Consider the following 23,673-nt stretch of genomic DNA (forward strand, 5'->3'; position numbering starts at 1 on the left):
GGGCAAGCGGGCATGCCAGGTCCAAGCCCAAAGTTTGGATGCAGTTTGGAGTCTTTTCATTTGTAAGTCGCACTGTGGTTATGGGGATTTAAAATGTGTGCCTTGTTCTTCTGCATCTCCTCTCCTTTCCTCTCCTCTTCTCTTCTGTTTTCTCCCCCCAGCCCTGATGCATGCGGTGGTATTTGGTAACGTGACGGCCATTATCCAGCGGATGTACTCGCGGCGCTCCCTCTACCACACGCGCATGAAGGACTTGAAGGACTTCATCAGGGTTCACCGTCTTCCCCAGCAGCTCAAACAGCGAATGCTGGAGTACTTCCAGACCACCTGGTCCGTTAACAATGGCATCGATGCCAACGAGGTAAGGTCATACGACCATAATGCAACCACAATACAAACAACAGAACGATGCATAAAACACACTGATCCAGCTCAGATTTATGCTATCTTATTGCACTGTGTATTTATTATGGATCCCCATTAGCTCATGCCAAGGCAGCAGCTACACTTCCTGGGGTGCAGCAAAAATTAAGACAGTAACATTATAATATTTTTTTTTTTTACATTAAAATACATTTTACAACTTTAAGTGTCTGTCCTCCAGCCACTACTCTATTACAACACACTATATGGTAGCCACATTGATAAGTTGACATGGTCCTTTTTACATTGGTCAAGTGCTCTCTCTCTCTTTTTCTCTCTTTCCTGCTGGCTTTCCCTCTCTCTCTCTCACCGCTCCCTCTCTCTATATATCTCTCTCTTCCTCTCCGTTCCAGCTCTTGCACGACTTCCCAGACGAGCTGCGGGCCGACATCGCCATGCACCTGAACAAGGACATCCTGCAGCTGCCCGTGTTCGAGGGGGCCAGCCGTGGCTGTCTGCGCTCGCTCTCCCTCCACATCAAGACCTCGTTCTGCGCCCCTGGCGAGTACTTGATCCGGCAGGGCGACGCGCTCCACGCTAACTACTTTGTCTGCTCGGGTTCCCTGGAGGTGCTCAAGGACAGCATGGTGCTGGCCATCCTAGGTTAGTATAGGGGTCAAAGGTCATTGTCATCTGTAGGTCATATGTGGGACCGAAGAGAGAGGGTGAAGTTCCCCTTAGGTACAGATCTAGGATCAGCTTCCCTTCCCCCAATTCAAACCTTAACCATTAGTGGGGAAAATGCTAAACTGACCAAAGATCAGTGTCTAGGGGCAACTTCACCCTACTCTGAAGAGAGACTAGCAGGGATGGAATATGATAAACATTTGATGGGCTTGATAGGACTTTCACCACCTTGCTTATACCAGAGTTCCCTTAACCTCTCCTCGAGTACCCAGATCCACTCAATTTATCTATTATTCTTTTAGCACAGCTGATTTGACTGGTTAACTGCTCATCAAGTCCTTTATTAGTTGAATAACGTGTGCTAGTACTGGATTTGTTCAAAAGAGTAGAACTGGCTGGGGGTACTAGAACTGGCTGGAGGAACTAGAACTGGCTGGAGGAACTAGAACTGGCTGGGGGTACTAGAACTGGCTGGAGGAACTAGAACTGGCTGGGGGTACTAGAACTGGCTGGGGGTACTAGAACTGGCAGGGGGTACTAGAACTGGCAGGGGGTACTAGAACTGGCAGGGGGTACTAGAACTGGCTGGGGGTACTAGAACTGGCTGGAGGAACTAGAACTGGCAGGGGGTGCTAGAACTGGCAGGGGGTACTAGAACTGGCTGGGGGTACTAGAACTGGCTGGAGGAACTAGAACTGGCTGGAGGAACTAGAACTGGCAGAGGGTACTAGAACTGGCTGGGGGTACTAGAACTGGCTGGGGGTACTAGAACTGGCTGGGGGTTCTAGAACTGGCTGGGGGTACTAGAACTGGCAGGGTGTACTAGAAATGTCTGGGGGTACTAGAACTGGCTGGGGGTACTAGAGGAGATTTCCACAAGTACCTATGGGGTAGAGGCTAGGGGGTTTCTGGACAGGACCAATGATTCCTCAGCAGCACCAACACGTGCCGTACTATATGTTGCTGACTGGTTGGTTACAGGGAAGGGGGATCTGATAGGCTCCGACCTGCCGGGGACGGATCACGTGATCAAGACTAATGCGGACGTGAAGGCGCTGACCTACTGCGACCTGCAGTACATCAGTGTGCGGGCTCTAAGGGAGGTGCTGGAGTTCTACCCGGAGTACGCCAGCCTGTTCACTGCAGATATCCTCCACAACCTCACATACAACCTGAGAGAAGGCAGCGAGGCAGAGGTGAGACACACACACCTCCACTGCAACCTCTACCAAAACTCTAAAAACATTTGAATTAAAGAAGTTGATGCTATACTCATTTAAAATATATATATAAAATATACAACATTTTTAGAGGTGAATAAAGCAAACCATTACAAAGGCTGTTTTTACACTAAAATGCCTTATGTCATTGTCACTCTCCTTGACGTTCCTTCTGCACAATTGATCAATTCTCTCTTGACCAATCAAACTCGGTGACTTTATTGTCATGGCAATTCTATTTGTCAGTGCTACTGTTACGCATATCCTAGCCCCGCTCTACACATAACAGAGTGGGATAAACTTGTCCCTAGATGCTAATCTAACATCAGGTTTGTGGTTTTCGCCCCGAATGGATAAGGTTAGGGGTTGGGGAGAGAAGCTGATCCAAGATCTGTGCATAAGGACATGTTCTACCCACAGCGGTCATTACCCCAGAACAAGTGACAGTTGCTTAATTCACACAAAGCAACAACAACAAAAAATGTATTTAATGTATGATTACTTTGGAAAGGCTGTAAATAGAAGGAAAGTCTGGTGCTTTACTTGAAGGTGACCTACATAAGGACTTTATAACACATTCATAACCCATACATGACACCTTCATAAACTGTTCATAAGAATTTCAGAAATGCTTTATATTTTTAGTATGTCTTGCAGTTGTTAACGGAAGTATTTACTAAATGTGTCTGTACAACATAAATGCAGTAGGTTTGAGTTATGACTGCTGGCATCAGCTCACAGACTCCCCTCAACCTCTTCCAAACAATAGAAGGGAATGGAGTTTTGTAAATCCCTTGTGGTTTGACAACATGGCGAATCAAATGACAGACGTGAAGAAATAGCTACTAGCTAAGCTTTTATCAGTCAAAGGCGTGTAATTTTTTTACAAAGCCTTTGTATCGCCGCCTTGTCATCTTTTGGATTATTTGAGCGTTTTTTTTTCTAGTCACGTTGCCAGCATTTCATCTCATTTCCTTTCATGTCTTCAGAAACGAGATTTGAGCGACGCTGATATTACATTTGTTCAAGCGTTCGGTTTGGATTCAAATGTATTCTTAATGTGTGTTTTTTTCGGGGGGGTGGGGGGGCAATTTGAGCATGGCGCACAAGAAGAAATGAAATGAAGGCATTTGGTTGAAATGAAATTATATTTGTTTCCCATTCATTTGGCAGCCTTGCACTGTCAAACTGTGCGTCGAATTGCGGGCCCGCAAAGTGGTTTGTAATCAGGTTTTGGGTCTGAGCAATGCTCTAGTTCCCTCTCACCATCTGTTCGAAGTGGGCTCTGGCACGAGACCAGGGGTGCAGGCTTCAACCTCGCACAGGCTGAAGGAGAACTCAGTGCTGAAAATCTGGATAACACTTTAACGAAGGGTATCATGCTTATTACAATGTCCTTTACAATGCCTTATAATAGTACTACACTGACCATAAGAGTCCATAATATACTCATAAGCAGTTATAAAAACTCTGTTGTAGATACTTAACTTCCACACTGGTAGCCAGGCCCCTATCCACTGTCCACACACACAAACACTCACAGACAATAGCCCCGATCACTTGCTCATAGCACTTTTTTTGACATACGCACGGCATGTGCAGGTGCAGACACACACACACACACACACACACACACACACACACACACACACACACACACACACACACACACACACACACACACACACACACACACACACACACACACACACACACAGCCTACAGAGAGTCACCACACTCTCTTTTGAGTTAAGAGATAACAATATTTGATTGAACTCTCTCTAAATCTATTTGCTATGTGGGCCACTGGCAGGACTTGAAATGCATAAGTTTACCCATTAATTGATAACAATTAATGTCAGTAATGACATTCCCATTAGCTTCAGGGAGTCTGTCTCCCTTTGGAAAACTTTTCCCCCAGTGTGAAAGATGAGCCCTTCTTTTTCCAGTAATAGCTCACCTATATTATATACATTGTTCAATATTGCTACCAAAGACTCGATGTTGTCACTGAAAAAAATCTATGAAAGGAAGCCTGTTTATTGCATTTATTTTTATTGGCAGTAAGGTAAGTAAGATACTTGTATTTTCTCTAAGGTGGCTTACTGTCACTATCCTGAGCTCCCTGTGCCGTGTGTTATGATCAAAGAGAAAGCAAGGATTATGGTGGTGTGTATTGTACATACAAGAAACCGTACTGTCAGAGAGAAAACATGTATTCAGAATATGTGAAGATAGGCTTCGACAAAATTTTCACGGTGTAAAGTTCATAGTTGAAGGCCGTAATCGCGATACATTGCTGGCAATTTCCCTCCATGGCAGCAGAGAGAAGAACTCTCTCTGGAATCCAGCTGCCATCCAATGCAGGACCAATTAACAGATTCAGTCTGTGTGGCAAAGATGCCATCCCTAGCAACATTTAGATAATGATCAAAGAAATAACATGGGGGCTTAGGAAACAGGTTCGTGTGATTTATAAGACATAATATATCCCCAAAAGGAGGATTCGGAAAAGTGGACTACCTGAATGCATAAAGGATGTGTTAAAGTGCGTGTGTGCAAATCGATAAAAATGTCAGACTATGAAAAAATCGAATTTGTCTTCCTTATTTACAATCATTCCTCTTGTATTACTCTTTTCACAGGGCCTGACAAGGTTCTCAAGGTCGCCCAGACTTCCACACGTGAGTGCCGTCCATGCAACTTCAATAATATTGCCTCCATGTAGTCTAACTGACCATTCTTTTCCCCATTCCACTCGTCAATCTCCCCATTCCACATAAACCTGCCTGTCCCATGCCATTTCAAATGCACCCTTACTAGTTCATCCCACGACAGTTGAAGTCGCAAGTTTACATACACTTAGGTTGGAGTCATTAAAACTCGTTTTTCAACCACTCCACAAATTTCTTGTTAACAAACTATAGTTTTGGCAAGTCGGTTAGCACATCTACTTTGTGCATGACACAAGTCATTTTTCCAACAATTGTTTAGAAAAAGATTATTTCACTTGTAATTCACTGTATCACAATTCCAGTGGGTCAGAAGTTTACATACACTAAGTTGACTGTTGTTGGGGTGCTTTGCTGCAGGAGGGACTGGTGCGCTTCACAAAACAGATGGCATCATGAGATAGGAAAATTATGTGGATATATTGAAGGTATCAGTCAGGAAGTTAAAGTTTGGTTGCAAATGGGTCTTCCAAATGGACAATGACCCCCAAGCATACTTCCAAAGTTGTGGCAAAATGTCTTAAGTACAACAAAGTCAAGGTATTGGAGTGGCCATCACAAAACACTGACCTCAATCCTATAGAAAATTTGTGGGCAGAACTGAAAAAGCGTGTGCCAACAAGGAGGCCTACAAACCTGACTCAGTTACACCAGCTCTGCCAGGAGGAATGGGCCAAAATTCACCCAACTTATTGTGGGAAGCTTGTGGAAGGCTACCCAAGTTAAACAATTTAAAGGCAATGCTGCCAAATACTAATTGAGTGTATGTAAACTTCTGACCCACTGGGAATGTGATGAAAGAAATAAAAGCTGAAATAAATAATTCTCTCTACTGTTATTCTGACATTTCACATTCTTAAAATAAAGTGGTGATCCTAACTTTTACTAGGATTAAATGTCAGGAATTGTGAAAAACTGAGTTTAAAATGTATTTGGCTAAGGTGTATGTAAACCTCCGACTTCAACTGGATCTGTATAACATGGGTTTCTGTCATGACTTGATTGTAATCCAAACACACGTTTTCTGAAGTGTGTTTGGATTTGTAAAAAAAAATACTGGGTCATGTTGCTATAACTTCTCTGTAGGGGTTAGCGCCAGCCCGTCGCCAGGGTCAGGTTCATTAAGCACCAAATGGAAGAAAGCGGACTGGAACAGAGAGGGACTACTTGGACACATTTTTTGTTTCACGTTTTGAAATGTTTCCCATTATGCCCTAATGAATAAGACCCAGGACTTCCCCTGAAGGTTGGAACTCATTTAGAGCAGAGAAAACTGTTCACTCCCTGGAGTCAGATCGCTAACTGGGTCAATATCTCTGTTAATAATAAGCCTTATGGGCTTATGAATGTAGGTTTGGCTAATGTTTTTTTGACACCTCGCTTGCCCAATTGAATTCTCCTTCAGTGTCACATGTTTTTGTTTTATCAAATAAAGATTCAGCAACAGCATCAACCTTGCAATTTCTCCTATCCACCCGTAGCTTGATAAAACTACATATGAATTCAATATAAAGAACTTGAATCATACCATATAATCCCCAGCTTCCAATTGGTTTATTCAATTCCACTCATCCCTCTGTAAATGAGAACATGTTCTCAGCATGTTCATTCGGTGTGAAACAAAAGAAAAAGGACTAAAACAGTGAAGGGACTTTCTAGACTTATCCAATAAGCAACAGTCTTATTTCCCCCCCTTTGCAAAATATATTTTTTTAAATTCCATTTTGTATTCTAATGAACCCTGCTCAAATAAGGGTGAAATAAATATGAGAAATTGATACATTTTCTTTTTTTCCCCTGCCGCCCAGAACCGCCGAGGTTCCACAGAGCACAAGCTTCCGTCCATCATTGAGACAAAAGGAGGTCTCCATGACGACTCAGATGAGTACTACCACCTATCCCCAGCGTCCCGCACCCGCCGCGCAAACCTCCTCTTGCCCAGCCTGAGCAGCCCCGTGCGCCGCACCTCCCTGGGCAACCTGCTGGGTGACGAGCTAAGGCAGTTCAATGCCCTGCGGCGCTGCCGTTCGCCCAACCTGAGCCGGGGAGGCCTACCCCGGGGCCACAGCCTGTCTTCCCCAAAGCCGCTGACGAAAAAGGAGCACAGTGTCCCAGTGGCAGCCCCTGCTAGTCCCCCTACCTCAGGGGAGTTGGGGGCAGGGAGTCAGGGCCGCAAGCCCTCCAAGCTGCTGATTCCCACTGTCAGCTATTTTGTACCGCCGGACCTCAGTCCAAGGTAAACCACACACACAGAGGCCCAAGTTTTGTTGGACTTTCACTTTATCGCTGTCTGAATAGCCAAACTTGTGCACTAGGTAATATTAAGTGATGTACAGCATTGGCAAAGTGTATTAAGTAGTGTGCTAGTGTGGATACTGTGATATAGTCATTTTGTTTTGTAAAGAGTCATTCGCCAAGGCTAAACTGGACAAATTGCAGTAAAACATTTTAAACATCAACCACATTTCCATCGTGCAATTGTAACTAAATAGCAATGTATACATGTATATGTGTAATGATATGGGATTGCATTTACAAGCTTCTCCAATAGCATTTAAAGCCAATTTAATATCTCACCAGATCTCAAACCACTTTAGTAAAGCAATAAGATTATCTAATTTCATCCAACCCCTACCACACACCATCCATCCATATTCATAATGTATCGGACGGTGTCTAGTGAACCCCACATGAAGGCAATACTGTAATGTGGCCCATAAGGCTCCGATGTCCTCCGGTCCAGAGAGTTTCAGCTCTACTCAGGTTAATCCTGCATGGGCAGCTGCCAGTGGGGCTCCCATTGCGGCTCCTTGGGTCGTGTGGCGACGGATGATAATTTGATAATTGAAAGGGGCTCTACTGTTACTGTTGCCCCCCCCCTCTCCCTGCCAGGGTTGTCGACGGCATCGAGGACAATGGTCGCACGTTCCTCTTCAACATGGAGCACAGTGGGCCCAAGGCCAGCACCACGGGACGTCCCAGTGAAGGTAACGCTAAACCCGTCTTAAACCCTGCGTTGACCGCACCCTGACCGCACCCGCTGCGGGAGTCTCACCGGGGAGCCAGATGGCTTGAAGGTGAACGTGGGGTTCAAACTGGGGCGGACATCATGCTGTCCCATATGCAGAATATAAGTTAGAGAAATTAAATGACATCTCAGGTGTCTTCAGAGGTGAGACAAGGCAGTAAAGGACATATTGGGCAATGTAATTCGATCAAAACTAGTTTGGGCTTGTTACGGTTCACATTACAATAGGTCAAATATATCCCCTATTTTCCCCCAATGCTGAACAAGGGTGAGTAGCCAAAAGCATGTGTTGTTTACGAACACACTAAGTAGCGTCACGTTAATAACATGTATATTAGCTGAGGATTAATGACACATTGACAACGGGGCGACAGAAGGGCATATCAAGGGGAGGATTCATGATATGCAAGCATGACCGAATTAGTTCTCACTTGTAATTAACCGATGTGTATAAGCGACGAAATAGGCGCCCTTATTATTTTCGGTTCCACCAGGTCTTGTTTGTGACTATGTCACGCATTTTCACATCTGAGCGAGGGGCCCATCCTGCGGACAGGCTCATCCCCTCAAACCCCAGAGGCAAGAGACAGTCCTCTAACATGGGAGTCCAAACTATTTTCCCACTTTGTTTTACTTTATTATCGTTCTTGATTTTTTGTTCATTTTTAGGTTCATGATATGCAGGCAGATATGGTTCACAGGTTTTTAAAATGTATATCGATGCATCATGGGGAATTTAAGGTCATAAGTCTCAATGTAAACAGACTGGGGAGTGACATCAAGAGAAGTAAGGTCATAGCAAAGATGAAACGGGAGTTGACATACTATTCTGGCAGGAAACTCACTTATCCACACCTGAACACGAGAAACTCAAGAAAATGGGATATATAGGAACACTTTTTTCTTCTTCTTACAAAATGAGTAGAAGGGGAGTTGCAATCTTGATCCCAAATTCAGTTAATTTTGAGTTTATGTCAGAAATAAAAGACAAGGAGGGTAGATTTATACTGGATAACAAGGAAGTTACATTATTTAATGTATACGCACCCCCAGGGAGTGACATGGTCTTCTACGGGAAGGTGTTTGATTTAATTGCCACAGAAACCACTGGCACTTTTATCTGTGGAGGGGACTTTAACACAATTCTAAACTCAAAATTGGACAGCACAAACCAAAACAGGAAAATGAGCCTAGTTGCCAAAAAGATCAATAGGATACCTCAGGATCTAGGACTGCTCGATGTATGGCGTGACACCCACAAGACCGATAAGGAATATACTTTTTACTCAGCCCGCCACACTGAATACTCCAGGTTAGACTACTTTTTTTATGTACAGTGCAGATACACAGGCTTAAGGATTGTTGGATCGGGCAGAGAGACTTATCAGATCATAATGGAGTTTACCTAACTCTACACCTTGATAGCAAACTAATAAATACTATATAGAGACTCATGCTGAATGATACAGCATTCCAGGAATCAATAAAGACAGAATTGAACATCTATCTGGAGAATAATGATAATGGGGAAGTATCACCTGCTATATTGTGGGATGCAGCTAAGGCGGTTATTAGAGGGAAGATCATAGCCACATCATCTCTCAAGAAAAAGAGTAAAGCACAGAAACTGCTGAAATTACAGGAAACCCTAAGAAACGTAGAATGATCTCATAGTCAATACAAAGAACCTCTTATATTAACGAGCGATTCAAAAGGTAAAACAGGAAATTGACCAGATTTATAGAGAAGAAGTAGAGAAAAAGCTTAGGTTCCTGAAACAACGATATTATGAAGCAGGCTCAAAGGCAACTAAATTACTATCATGGAAACTCAGGAAACAACAAGCATAGAATACCATTTTCAAAATAAAAGACCCTGTCACGCCCTGACCGTAGAGAGCGTTTTATGTCTTCTATTTTGGTTTGGTCAGGGTGTGATTTGGGTGGGCAGTCTATGTTCTATGATTTTCTATTTCTATGTGTTCTCAATCAGAGGCAGCTGTCTATCGTCTCTGATTGAGAATACTCTGATACTTAGGTACCCTTTTCCCCCACCTGTTTTGTGGGAAGTTAACTTTGTCTTTGTTCAGGGCACATAAACCAAACCGTGAAGTTTGGGCTTTGTTCTTCGTTTTGTCAGCGTAATTTTTTTAATAAAGCGAAAATGTACGCTTACCATGCTGCACCTTGGTCCAGTCCTTCAGCCAGCCGTGACAGAACTTCCCACCACCAACGGACCAAGCAGCATGGTAAGGTGGACTCCTGGACATGGGAGGAAGTTCTGGACGGCAAGGGAGTCTACACATGGGAGGAGATCCTGGCGGGAGGGAATCGCCTTCCATGGGAAGAGATGGAGGCAGCTAGGAGAGCAGAGGCAGCGGGAGAAAGGAACCAGCAGTATGTGGGAACACGTCTGGCAAGGAAGCCCGAGAGGCAGCCCCAAAAATATTTGGGGGGGGGAGCACACGGGGAGTGTGGCAGAGTCAGGAAGCAGACCTGAGCCAACTCCCCGTGCTTACCGTGGAGAGCATGGGACTGGCCAGGCCCCGTGCTATGGGGAGACGCTCACGGTGTCGAGGCGGAGCATTCACAGGCCGGTGTGCTCGGTGCCAGCATCCCGCATTTGCCGGGTGGAAGCTGGCATCCAGCCAGAGCGGGTGGGACCAGCTCTGCGCTCGAGACCACCAGTACGCCTCCACGGCCCAGTGTATCCGGTGCCTCGGCCAAGGAAGAGGCCTCCTGGATGTCTCCCCAGCCCGGTGAGTCCTGTGCCTGCTCCCAGAGCCAGGTCTCCTGTGTGTCTTCCCAGCCCGGTGAGTCCTGTGCCTCCCTCCTGTCCGGAGCTGCCAGAGTCTCCCTCCTGTCCGGAGCTGCCAGAGTCTCCCTCCTGTCCGGAGCTGCCAGAGTCTCCCTCCTGTCCGGAGCTGCCAGAGTCTCCCTCCTGTCCGGAGCTGCCAGAGTCTCCCTCCTGCCCGGAGCTGCCAGAGTCTCCCTCCTGCCAGGGGCCCGCTACAAGGGTCCCCAGTCTGGGGTTGGTGGCAACGGTCCCCAGAGGTGGAGCGGGGTCTTACGTCCCTCGCCAGAGCCGCCACCGTGGAGAAATGCCCACCCAGACCCTCCCCTATAGGTTCAGGTTTTGCAGCCGGAGTCCGGGGGGGTACTGTCACGCCCTGACCGTAGAGAGCGTTTTATGTCTCTATTTTGGTTTGGTTTTGTGTGATTTGGGTAGGCAGTCTATGTTCTATGATTTTCTATTTCTGTGTTTGGCCGGATGTGGTTCTCAGAGGCAGCTGTCTATCGTTGTCTCTGATTGAGAACCATACTTAGGTACCCTTTTCCCCCACCTGTTTTGTGGGAAGTTAAGGGCACATAGCCCAAAGCTTCACGGTTTGGTTTTTGTTCTTCGTTTTGTCAGCGTCATTTTTTAATAAAGCGAAAATGTACGCTTACCATGCTGCACCTTGGTCCAATCCTTCAGCCAGCCGTGACAGCCTCCAAAACAAAAAAGATCACATGCAAATTAGATGAAATACAGAATGCATTTGAATCATATTACACATATCTGTACAAGCAATCAGAGAAGGCAGATGCACCGACAATAGAGCACTTTTTGAACTCACTTGATCTCCCCTCAATTGGGACAGAGCAAAATGATAGACTAACTTTAGAAATATCCACTGAAGAAATTAAAAAAGCAATATCTCAACAAAAAGTCAACAAGTCTCCAGGCACTGATGGCTTCCCTTCAGAATGGTTCAAGACCTTCAGAGAACAATTAGCACCTCTACTTAAGGCCTGTTTTAACTGGACTCTGAGGGAGGGGGGTCTCCCACTGTCATGGAGAGAGGCCATCATATCAGTAATCCCAAAAGAGGGTAAAGATAAGAAAGAATGCAGTTCATATCGACCTATCACAATTCTTAACACAGATTATAAACTATATGCATCAATAATAGCCAAAAGAATGGAGAACATAATCCCAGAATTGATTGACAGAGATCAAACTGGTTTCATACAAAATCGGCAGACACAGGACAATATAAGGAGAACACTACATGTCATGGACCACATTAGTCAGAATAAGACAAGTGCAATATTAATCAGCCTAGATGCAGAAAAAGCATTTGATTCAGTGGGATGGGATGACCTATTCCAAGTTATGGAAAGATTTGGTTTCAACAAAGAAGTGATACAGTGCATCAAAACACTGTATTCATGTCCGACCGCTAGAATAAAGATAAATGGACATTTGACACGAACGATAAAATTAGAGCGAGGGGCAATACAAGGCTGTAATCTTTCACCCACGCTCTTCTCCTTGTACCTAGAACCATTAGCACAGGCAATAAGACAGGACCTTACCTTAGAGGGAATAACAATAAGAGGCAGTGAACATAAGATATGCATGTATGCTGATGACGTTCTGTTATTCCTTAAAGAAGTGTACCTAGATTGATGGATGTTTTACAAGCATTTGGAACATATTCAGGGTGTGTGCTTAACGTACACAAGACCCAAGCCCCAGTATATAAATCTACCCCACAGGAAGAGCTGAAGAGTAGGTATAACTTCCACTGGACCTCTTCATCCATTAAATCCCTGGGAGAAAATTTACCAAAAGATACACCCAAACTTTATTGCATGAGTTACGATCACATTAACAAGAAAATATATGATGACCTAGACATGTGGAATTCACTTCCCTTAGATCTTAGTAGTAGAATTGAAACAATCAAAATGAACATCCTGCCGAGGTTACTGTATTTGTTCCAATCACTGCCCATAGAAATCCCACCTAAACAGTTTAGGGAATGGGATAAACAGATATCAAGGTTTATCTGGAACAGTAAGAGACCAAGAACTAGATATACAACATTACAGTTACCAAAAAACTGTGGGAGTATGGCCTTACCAAACCTAAAAGATTATTATGTGTCAGCCCAATTGAGACCTCTGGTGTGTTGGTGCAATTCAGAATACGAATCCAAATGGAAAGACATTGAGATTACTTTGAAAGAGATACCCATACAGTCAGTTTTGGGAAACAAGGACATGGTAAAATAAATATACAATAGACACAATCAGTGGATTAATTTCTCTCTGAAGACATGGTTTAGGGTAGTTAAGCAAAATAATTTAGACAGAGAGATCAAACTGCTGAGTTGGCCCGCATACGACCCCAGCTTCATCCCTGCAACACAGGACAGCAGGTTTAAACAATGGACGCAGAAAGGCATCACATCATTCAGTACAATTATAAGGAACGGGAACCTAGATAACTTCCAGGACCTAAGTAAAAAACAAGTGTTTTTCCAAGTGTTACCTGAACTAAAAATTACTAGTTGGCCCAAACTTAGCTCCAACTTGAGAAAATGTAAGCGAAAATGTGCTATTAACATACAATGTTTTCAACTTACATACAGTGCCTTACATATTATTGTGTTACAGAGTAGGATTGAAATGGATTTGTCATTTTTTATCCAAAAACTACACTAAATACTCTGTCAAAGTGAAAAATGTATATATTGTTTTTATAAATCAAAAATCCATAACTAAAATATAGTTGCATAAGTGTAATGGATTCAGGCCTTTTGTTTAGGCAAGCCTAAATTAGTTCGGGCTTAACAAATCACATAACTGAAGACTACAACTGAACTACAACTGAAGATCTCGTACAACGCTGTGTACTTCTCCCTTCACAGAACAGCGCAAACTGACTCGAACCAAAATAGAAAGAGGAGTGGGCGACCCCGGTGCACAACTGAGCAAGAGGACAAGTACATTAGAGTGTCTAGTTTGAGAAACAGATGCCTCACAAGTCCTCAACTGGCAGCTTCATTAAATAGTAGTTTCTTGGCATGGAATAGCCTTCATTTCTCAGAACAAGAATAGACTGACGTGTTTCAGAAGACAGTTCTTTGTGTCTGGCCATTTTGAGCCTGTAATCGAACCCACAAAGACTGATGCTCAACTAGTCTAAAGAAGGCCAGTTTTATTGCTTCTTTAATCAGAATAAACATCAGGGTTTGTAGGCCTGTTGTAAGGCAAGTCCTCACCAGACATCACCGGCAACAACGTCGCCTATGGGCACAAAACCACCGTCGCTGGACCAGACAGGACTGGCAAAAAGTGCTCTTCACTGACAAGTCACGTTTTTGTCTCATCAGGGGTGATGGTCGGATTCACGTTTATCGCCGAAGGAATGAGCGTTACACCAAGGCCTGTACTCTGGAGCGGGATTGATTTGGAAGTGGAGGGTCCGTCATGGTCTGGGGCGGTGTGTCACAGCATCATCGGACTGAGCTTGTTGTCATTGCAGAGTTTATATATTAAACCACCCGGACACATCAAAGATACAGCCGTCCTTCTGAACTGAGCTGTAGGAATGAAACTGCTTAGTTATGCTAGCATTGGTGGTTTTAAAACAGCTAGCGTTCAATGCCTGTGATGGTAGAAAACTAAGGATGGATCAACAACATTGTACTCACTCCACAATAATGACCTAAATGAAAAGAATACAAATATACAGAATAAAAATATCCCAAAACGTGCATTTGTATGCAACAAGGCACAATATCCTTGAGGAAAATTCTCCTTCAGTCTGCTTTACACCAGAGACTGGGAGAGGATGAATACACCTTTCAGCAGGACAATGACCTACAACACAAGGCCAAATCTACACTGGAGTTGCTTACCAAGAAGACAGTGAATGTTCCTGAGTGGCCAAGTTGCAGTATTGTCTTAAAGATCCCGAACAGTCAATCTGATTCCCATGTAAAATAGCCTTTTGAGTTACTAAAGCTAGCCATGAACTAGCTAACACCAGACACAGATGAAGACCTAGCTAGCCATGAACTAGCTAACACCAGACACAGATGAAGACCTAGCTAGCCATGAACTAGCTAACACCAGACACAGATGAAGACCTAGCTAGCCATGAACTAGCTAACACCAGACACAGATGCAAGGGGAAACATATACGTATCAATGCCATAGATGAAGTGTAAACTTTTAATTATATTCGCTAGCACACTCCAGTATTGTAAATCAATCAATCACACACAGCCACTCAACATATCAATCACACCAAACAACAAATGAACCCTATTCCTTGTTTTATGAGCCTAAGAGGTATTTGTCTTCTTCTGTTTCTTCCTCCACAGATACGAGGCAGGTGAACGCCACTTTGCTTCTGGAGTCGGAAGAGGTTAGACAGAGCATCAGTCAGCTCAACCAGAAGGTACAGTACATTACAGTTGAGTAAGCCTCAGTGCAGCCTAACTGCTGAGTGAGAAAGAGAACACTAGTCCTATGTTTCTTGCTGAGACTACTAGTACTTTCTTTCTGAGACTACTTCTATGTTTCTTGCTGAAACATGCAATTAGTGAAAATATCTATAGCATTATGAATTAGCATATTTGCACATTCAACGCCACATCTTGGATTACATGTGAACCACTTGGTGATACTACAAAGAACGACCGAAAGTACAAATCGTAGCTTGAACGGGTAACCTTCTTGTGATTTAACAAACGTGTTACCTAGGCTCATAAATTATCTCTGAAGAAAATGTATTAACCCTTAATAAATGCATATAAATGCATATCGGCATCCACCACAATCTCTGGATTTCTATTCTATTCCAACTCTATTGTATTTTATTATATTCCTATTCTATTCTATTCAAATTCTATTCAACTCAAATTGACTTTACTCTATTACATTCTATGCAATTTCCACCTTTATGTAGCACAATGTGTTCTTCCATCCCTAATGTGGATGCAAATGTGTGGCAGGTGGTGCTGGAGTATACAGATGGTTCTAGGTAGGCCTTGTCTGAAGTGGGTATTAATTAATCAGCAGGGTGCTTCTGCATTGCAGAGAAAAACCTGCAAGCGCTGACTCGACAATACCAAAAATACCTGATGATGACAACCCAACCCGCCCTAACATTCTCCTCGGATTCCTTCTACCCCCCCCCCCCCCCTCCTCCCATGTGCCCTTCCACTTTCCCCCCTTGTTGAATCGTTACAGTCTCTCCCTCCCTCTCTCTCTTGGAAGTTTTGTGGATGCATGTGAAAACAGGTAATTTCTTAGTCACAGAGAAGAGTAGCTAGTCCGTGTTGGATAGGCGTACTTTGTGCAAGCTTCAGAGAGAGTAAGAGTCACGCTGTGAGGGCTGGAAATGAGTTGCAAAGATATGCTTGAGAGAACAAAAGTCGCTGCCGTTTGGGTCGGGCTATTTTGTAAGTGGCGGTCGTGCTATGAAAAGTGGCTCCTGTGCCATGTTCATTTCAGACATATGTAAAGTATATATGTATTTACATATTGAGATATTCAGACTTGAGACCCTCGCACTAAACTATGACTTTCGCGTGAATCATTTAGTGACGTCAGTGGGAGACTGCATGAATATTCGCCTTCAATGTGCAGATCAAAAGGTCTGAATACATTCATATGTTGTCGCTTTCCCCTCCCCAATCTAACCCCTGAGTATATGTTCTCTCTTCCTAGATGGGCAACTTGAACAACGAAGTGTCTCAGCTGACCAAGGACCTCCATCACATGATGCACCTTCTCCAGGCCCAGGTGGCTATGCACCACTACACAGCCTCCCTGTCCTCCTCCTATCCCTACGCCGTCCAAATGGTCTCCAACTCCAACCCCACCGCCAGCACTGGAACAGCCTACAACCTGGCCCCCAGCAGCCTGCACCTCCATCAGGACCCTGGGAGCATGGAGGGGGGACACACGGACACACTCCACCCTTGCTGGGGCTACAGTGAGGCTCCAGGGGGGAGCTGCCAGGCTAGGGCCACAGGGGGTGGACAGCCAGAGGACCACTACCAGACCCAACCTCAGTCTTCCAGCCCAGGGCCCCCTAGCTTCTACCATGTGACAGACTCGGCGGCAGTGCCAGGACCCTGCCGGGGATCTGGTAGAACCTCACCCCATCCCTGGACTGGCCCTTCCTTGCTTAGCATTAGCCCAACCTTACAGAGTGGTGGTAGCCCAGGCACGGCTACCACTGCTGGGCATGAGGACTTTGGCGACAGTTGCCCTGGCCTTGACACTAGCCCAGTTAGCATCAGCCAGTCCCAACCCAGCTTGTGTCTGCAGCCGCCTAGCAGCGGTTTGTACAGCTGTCTGCTGTCTAGTGCTCCCACGTCTACTCACAGCCTCCTGGATGCCTACCCCAGCACCTACCCGCACATCTACCTAGCCTCAGAACCCCTTTTACACCCTGCAAGGCCTACCCTGGGGGAACCTGCTGCAGTCCTGGGGCTTGACGGAGTTCCAAGCCATGACTTCCCCCAGCAATACACATCCACCTCCAGCCTCCTTGACGAGGACCTGCACAGTCTGTCTGTCCACTCCAGCCCTGGAACTGCCCCCTCCTTCCCCAGGCCATCGTCCGTCTGTTCCCAGGACTCAGAGTCTCCTCCTAGGCAGGACAACTGCGCTCCTCCCCACATCCCCTTGGGAGACTCGGCAGCGGTGGGACACACCAGTCTGGAGTGCCTGCTGGGGAATGGGGGCTCCACGGAGAGCAGGGACAGCGAGAGCCCCGGGACCAGGTCGAGGAGATCCAGCCTGGGAGCTCAGACTCAGTGCACAGAGCAGTCCTGGTGCCTGGACCTGACGGACTAGTGCCCTTTCCACACAAGAGAGAATAAAATATCTGGGCCAGCACACTAGGGTCTGCGCTGGCACGATAGTGTGAAAAGGTTACGCCTGGCCCTACAATTTGGCCCCAACAACTCAACCCCAACCACCATCACGGGGAACTAAAAACTGGACAGGGAACAGAATCTTTACAAAGACAAGAAAAGTGGACATGATACAGAGCATTATAGGGACTGTAGTACATTGTGCAACACTACGGACGTGCACCTTTGAGTGTTCTTAACGTGTGGCGTGTTTTCCCCCATTTTTTGGGGGGTGGGTCACTTGTTAGTCCGCGTTCAAGCGACTTACAGCTTTTACTATGCAAACGCATGTCATTTTGTGCGTTGTCTTGGATTTGATCAAGTGTGTCCTTTTTTAGACGTAGCTCATTTTTGAGGAGTTTCTCTCTTTCGATTGAAAGATCAACCTGAACATGTGTATTATTGAAGTTGGAATCCCATTCGAGGTTAGAAGTGATTGTGACCTAGGTAGAGGTTCTTGACTGTAACACCTCGATCAAATCTTAGCGCGGAACAGGGGTCATTGTTACGTTCCTACACAAGTCCTCTAAAAGGGGAATTAATCAAATACAAACCATGATTATATTATTAATATATTAAATGTTTAATTCAGTTCAATGAAAAACATTACACTTGGTTGAAATGTCTACCTTTACAAAAGTAATCAAAGAATGCAACCAAAACGTATTAAGGTCTCAAGAAAATAGGTTCAAAATCCAGAAAGCAGTTACTGTTTTCTATTTGATGAACAGTCGTTATTTAAAAAAACGCTTTCAATTTTTTTCAGATGAACAAGGTCGGAGGCTGCTTACCATAGCCATACTATGGCTGTGTTTACACAGCCACAAGAACCCAAATCTGATTTTCGTTCTATATCTGATCTTTTTTGTCTACACTCAAGTTTTACATGTGACCCATATCAGATTTGCCCATTCACACCAGAGATCTGTATATAACGCTCATGTCTCCGTCATAACAATGGGAGTCGTTGTCCCAAAGGCAGGATGGCAGGCGACAACCTTAGGTCCAAAATAAGCCCATAGAAACGCTTTGGGCTTATTTTGGATAGATTTTTGGCAAGAGTGAAACCTCTCATTTTACCTCCTCTCTGCTCACACTGATGTAGCCTCTGAAGTAGCACACAGATGCAATTCTCATTTCCTGTCACTGTTCCTTTAAATATTAGGGTGGTTGTCATGGTCAAGGCAAATCATGGTAAAAAATTTAAAAAGTAACATTTCAGAGCAAAGAAATCTGATCTGAGCGTCCAGACAGAGGTCACATATGGAGGATCGGGTTTGTATCAGGATTCAGCTCCACATATGGAGATGGTATAAATCGGAAGTCAACAGATCTGATTCCATGTGGTCTTTTGCCGTTTACACGTTAGGGAAGAAGATCAGATAGGTATCAGATTTGCAAATAATTGGCAAAAGATCTGAATTGGGCTGCTTCTGTAAACGCAGCATAAAGGTGTCCAATTATGAACATCATGAATAAATCTCTAGACTACACATAGGGGCATTTGCTTGTTTAACCAAAAGACGACTATTTACACATTCATTTGTCAAGCAGTACTACAAGCAGTAAGCTAGTGATAGAGTGCGTCCAAAATGGCACCCTATTCCCTATATAGTGCACAACTTTGGACCAGGGCCCATAGGGGTCTGGTCGAAAGTAGTACACTATATAGGGAATAAGGTGCCTTTTTGGGACGGAGCCATACACACCTGTGAATTAGTGGGTTCCCGTAAGATATTCAGTCGAGATGAAGCCAATCGATATTGCGTAACCACAAAACATGAATTTACCTTAACCTGTTCCCCCACAGCTGGTTATTGAGCACACGATGAGTTTCATAAGAATTTCGAAAAGATAAAATGTCGACCTTCGAGTCAGCCATAGAGTATATAATTTGAATGATGTGTTCTGAATAGAGCTGTGTCACTGCACTCCGAACCAGACTAGAGCTCACCTGGAAAGAAGGGTCTAACAACTTCTGCACTCACACAGAGATAACTCCTACAAGTAAGAATACAAGTTAAAGTATACATTTAGGCTTCCTCGCAGAGGAATTGGCTGTTATGACCTGTTACCTCATTGCATGCTGAAATTGTTTATTCTTTTTCCTAAGGAAAAGGTATCGACAATATGTTAACATTCTATTCGAGATACTGTAGATTGTATAGACAAATACTGTACTTGCATGACAGGTCGAGGCCGACTGATTCACACGCACGGTTGGATGTTTTGACTTACTATTACATACTGGGCATATACGTTTTCAGATAAAAGAATATATCTATTAATTGTTTTTGGTTTGACGTGGTGTTTTTTTCTCCCAAGTTCAGGCATGTTTATGTTGGAAGATAAATTGTTTTGTGTATTTACAACCTCAATCAATTCATTATTCGCAACCAAATAACATCTTGAGATAATTTAAAAAGCAGTTAAATTTTTTTTATCCTAACACCTATTAAGGGCTAGATTCAATCCGTATCATGGAAGATCTGCATTATAGCACGATTGAAATTGAAAGGGCATTTCTTATTGAGCCAACATATGCAGTGTTTACCATGAATTTGCGAACGCAGAAACATTGCCTTTAAATTTCAATTGAGCTAGTGCGGATCTTCCTCTATAAGGATTGGCTTAAGTGTACAATTTAACACCCTTATACAAAGCACACATACAGTATAGTAGGAATATTCAAATAAAGCTGCAAAAAACAGTGTACCCCCATTTTGAAAGTTAATACTATTCATTCCTAGCTAGGAAAAGTTCCCTGAGGAAATATACTTAATATATTCTATAACTTCCAAACTATTTATGCCCAAGGGAGAAAAAACATAATCTCACGTCAATATTCAGAGTATACCATAATTTTGTTTGAGATGATTTCTCCTTGACTGACATAATAAAATATGCTGACAAATCCTACTGTGTATTTTACTCAACTTTCTCTAAACTAGGGCTGTCAAACTTAACTCCCAAGAGAGAGCGCATGTTCCCTTAATCCATGAGAAACAATATTTCATAATCCATCTGTTTGTCATAGTGGCAGGCTCATGCCTTTCTGTCAGAGCAGGCTGGTTGAGAAATAAATTCCATCCTCATTTCTCCCTACACCAGCCGCCACTGCTTTCTGAATGGCACGACAGCATGAGTGACACACACCAGGGAGGGGCTGTCACCGAAGAATGCCACTAAATTTCCAGTAATTAACAGTTTACAAAGTTTCAGTCGTTCTAGTGGCTACATTACCACAAATAAATGAGGAGCTTAGGAATTACCCAGAGTTACCCGCTCTCGTCAGGTTGGCCAGCTCTCATCAGGTCACAGTAAGTGACATTCAGCTTAAGATCACTGTGGAGCTCAGTTTGGCCATTCACACATGCAAACACACCCGACCTGGGCTCATATACATGCTTATTTAACCCTTTGTGTGTTAAATACTTATTTTCTCTGTATTTGAGTATTTTCTAATCATTTTGCCGAATCAACTACTTCTACTCAAAGTCTAAACTACTTTGCTTTATTATTATGAACTCAGTCGGTGTCTCAACTGTACAATAGTATAATACACAACGTGACATTTCTAAATCCTCTTGTGTAGGTCAGTCACTGACAGTCACTCAATGTCATCTTTTTTTCTTTTCAGATTGCTAGGGGTCTATAAATTGGGTCTATTCAATTTGTAAAGCTGAAGCGCTACAGATTTCGCAATAGAAATGTAAAGCATGTGCCCAACAGTCCTGACCACCAGGGGGCCCCCCATTGATTTTGTAATTCGCCCAGATATCATATGAACATATGTTGTAGAATTGCAGGAAATTAGCTTTGAAACTGTAACATTTGCACAATACTTTGTTTAACCTTGTGCATCTTTATTTAACCTCCCGGATTGAACTTTGTTACTTATTATCAAGGACAGATCAGCAGCATCCATGTTTCTCTTATGTATTTTGAATCAGAAATGACTTCACATGGATTCAATTTTCTCGGTGCACTCTATAAACAACTTGATCCCTCGAGGCTGCCGCCTGCCTACCTACGTACCTTCGTTTCCCCGCGCAGCGTCTGCCATTGTGTGTCAGTGCGGCACGAGAACCTTCCGCCTAAATGACCCGTCACTTTTTTCACCTGCCGAGTCACTTGGCTGCCTTCCGCTCATACTGTACGCTTGTCGCTGTCACCCCGACCTGCTTTTGGGATCTAATGTCTTTACCGCAGATCGTGTTCCCCCCCAGGTGGGCACTGCCCCCCCTGGCATCTGCCACTTTGCCCCTATTAGTTTTGGTAGGTGGTGATGGTGAGGGCTGTGGCAGGTGGTACTGGGTTGTGTGCCCATAACTCTCAACACAACAGCCCTGGGAGGGTGAAAAGGTTCAGCTGAAGGATGGCTTATAGTCTGGCTGTAAGGTGCCGTCTTGTTATTAGATACCTGTACCTGCTCGACTTCCACTACCTTTAAATTGCCCGATCAATACTAATGGCTTGTTAATGAAAGTGCTTTTTTATGGGCCCCTTGGCATGCAGAGGAAGCAATCAGGGACAGCATCTCTTGAAAGGTCGGCCAGGTGGCTCAACCTAAAACCAGGGTTATGTTCACTAGGCACGAAATGGAAGAAAGCAGAACGGAACCGGGAGGTACCATCTGAGCTGTAAGAAAGGCTGGTTCTCATTTTCCTTTGCAAAACGTTTCGCTACGATGCACCCTATGAACACGAACCAGTGAATAAGGTTCTCTTATATTACTTATATTGAACAAAAATATCAAACGCAACACGCAAGAATTTCAAAGATTTTACTGAGTTATAGTTCATAGATAGAAATCAGTCAATATCAATAAATCCATTAGGCCCTAATTTACAGATTTCAGATGACTGGGCAATGGGTGGGCCTGGCTCCCAAGTGGATGGGCCTGTTGGAGTCAGTTTATGGTAGAGAAATTAACATTAAATAATCTGGCAACAGCTCTGGTGGACATACCTGTAGTCAGCATGCCAATTGCAGGCTCCCTCAAAATTTGAGACATCTGTGGCATTGTGTTGTGTGACATTAACTGCACATTTTGGAGTGGCCTTTTATCGTCCCCAGTACAAGGTGCACCTGGGTAATGATCATGCTGTTTAATCAGCTTCTTGATATGCCACACCTGTCAGATAGATGAATTATCTTGGCAAAGGAGAACTGCTTGCTAACAGGGATGCAAACAAATTTGTGCACAACATTTGAGAGGAATACGCTTTTTGTGCGTATGGAACATTTCTGGGATCTTTTATTTCCAGGTCATGAAACATGGGACCAACACTTTACATGTTGCATTTATATTTTTGTTCAGTATAGACTAAAAAGTAACATGTTTGAGATTGCAATATTGTAGCAACATTAGGAACGTCCTTACAGTGTCATGTTGTCAGGAGCAGTACATGGTCACTGATAGGCCAATAACTGTGGCAGACAGACAGACACGTATCTGGCAGCGGGAAAAGACAAGGTTGTCCTGGAGAATACCCTCGGTGCAAAAAAACTGGGGGGATAGCTAAAAAAAAAAGTGAACAGTGAAGGGAGGGAGAAAAAGGACGAGTGATTCGGATAAAGCCCAACTGGCTCATATGTAATAAATTGGTGAAGTCCCTGAGAGAGTATCTAATTCAGTTTGTCAGGCCCTCAAAATATCTAGTTACCGTCACAAATAAAGCCAGTGAGTTTTTAGGCCCCAAATATCAAGATACCGTAACAATTAAAGCCAGGGAGTCTTTCCTTACCAACAGACAAGGAAATACCTCAAGTCAGGTCAAGTGGAAAAACTCCCTTACCTGGTAGAAATGCAGAGGCTCAAAAGGGATGTGTGTCTATTGAGCCTGGTGAGAGGTGAGATTTGGATGTTCCTTCTTGTTCGTTATCGTGTAGCTCCCCCCTCTGGAGTGGGAAAACGTAGACGTTGAGTGT

General features: G+C 44.1%; 1 protein-coding gene across 1 annotated transcript in view; it reads left to right on the forward strand.

Moving 5' to 3' along the window:
• kcnh4b (potassium voltage-gated channel, subfamily H (eag-related), member 4b) overlaps positions 1-20,655 on the forward strand; it is a 66,912-nt gene extending 46,257 nt beyond the window's left edge. Inside the window, exons 9-16 of the mRNA XM_031799165.1 lie at positions 162-361; positions 777-1,026; positions 2,032-2,246; positions 4,916-4,954; positions 6,811-7,238; positions 7,895-7,989; positions 15,193-15,269; positions 16,544-20,655. Coding sequence (XP_031655025.1) covers positions 162-361; positions 777-1,026; positions 2,032-2,246; positions 4,916-4,954; positions 6,811-7,238; positions 7,895-7,989; positions 15,193-15,269; positions 16,544-17,680 — 2,441 coding nt within the window. The 3' untranslated portion in view covers positions 17,681-20,655. The remainder of the gene's footprint in view (positions 1-161; positions 362-776; positions 1,027-2,031; positions 2,247-4,915; positions 4,955-6,810; positions 7,239-7,894; positions 7,990-15,192; positions 15,270-16,543) is intronic.
• The last annotated feature ends 3,018 nt before the right edge of the window (positions 20,656-23,673 follow it).

The sequence above is a fragment of the Oncorhynchus kisutch genome, linkage group LG20 (assembly GCF_002021735.2).
Source record: "Oncorhynchus kisutch isolate 150728-3 linkage group LG20, Okis_V2, whole genome shotgun sequence".
In the NCBI taxonomy this organism is placed as follows: Eukaryota; Metazoa; Chordata; class Actinopteri; order Salmoniformes; family Salmonidae; genus Oncorhynchus; species Oncorhynchus kisutch.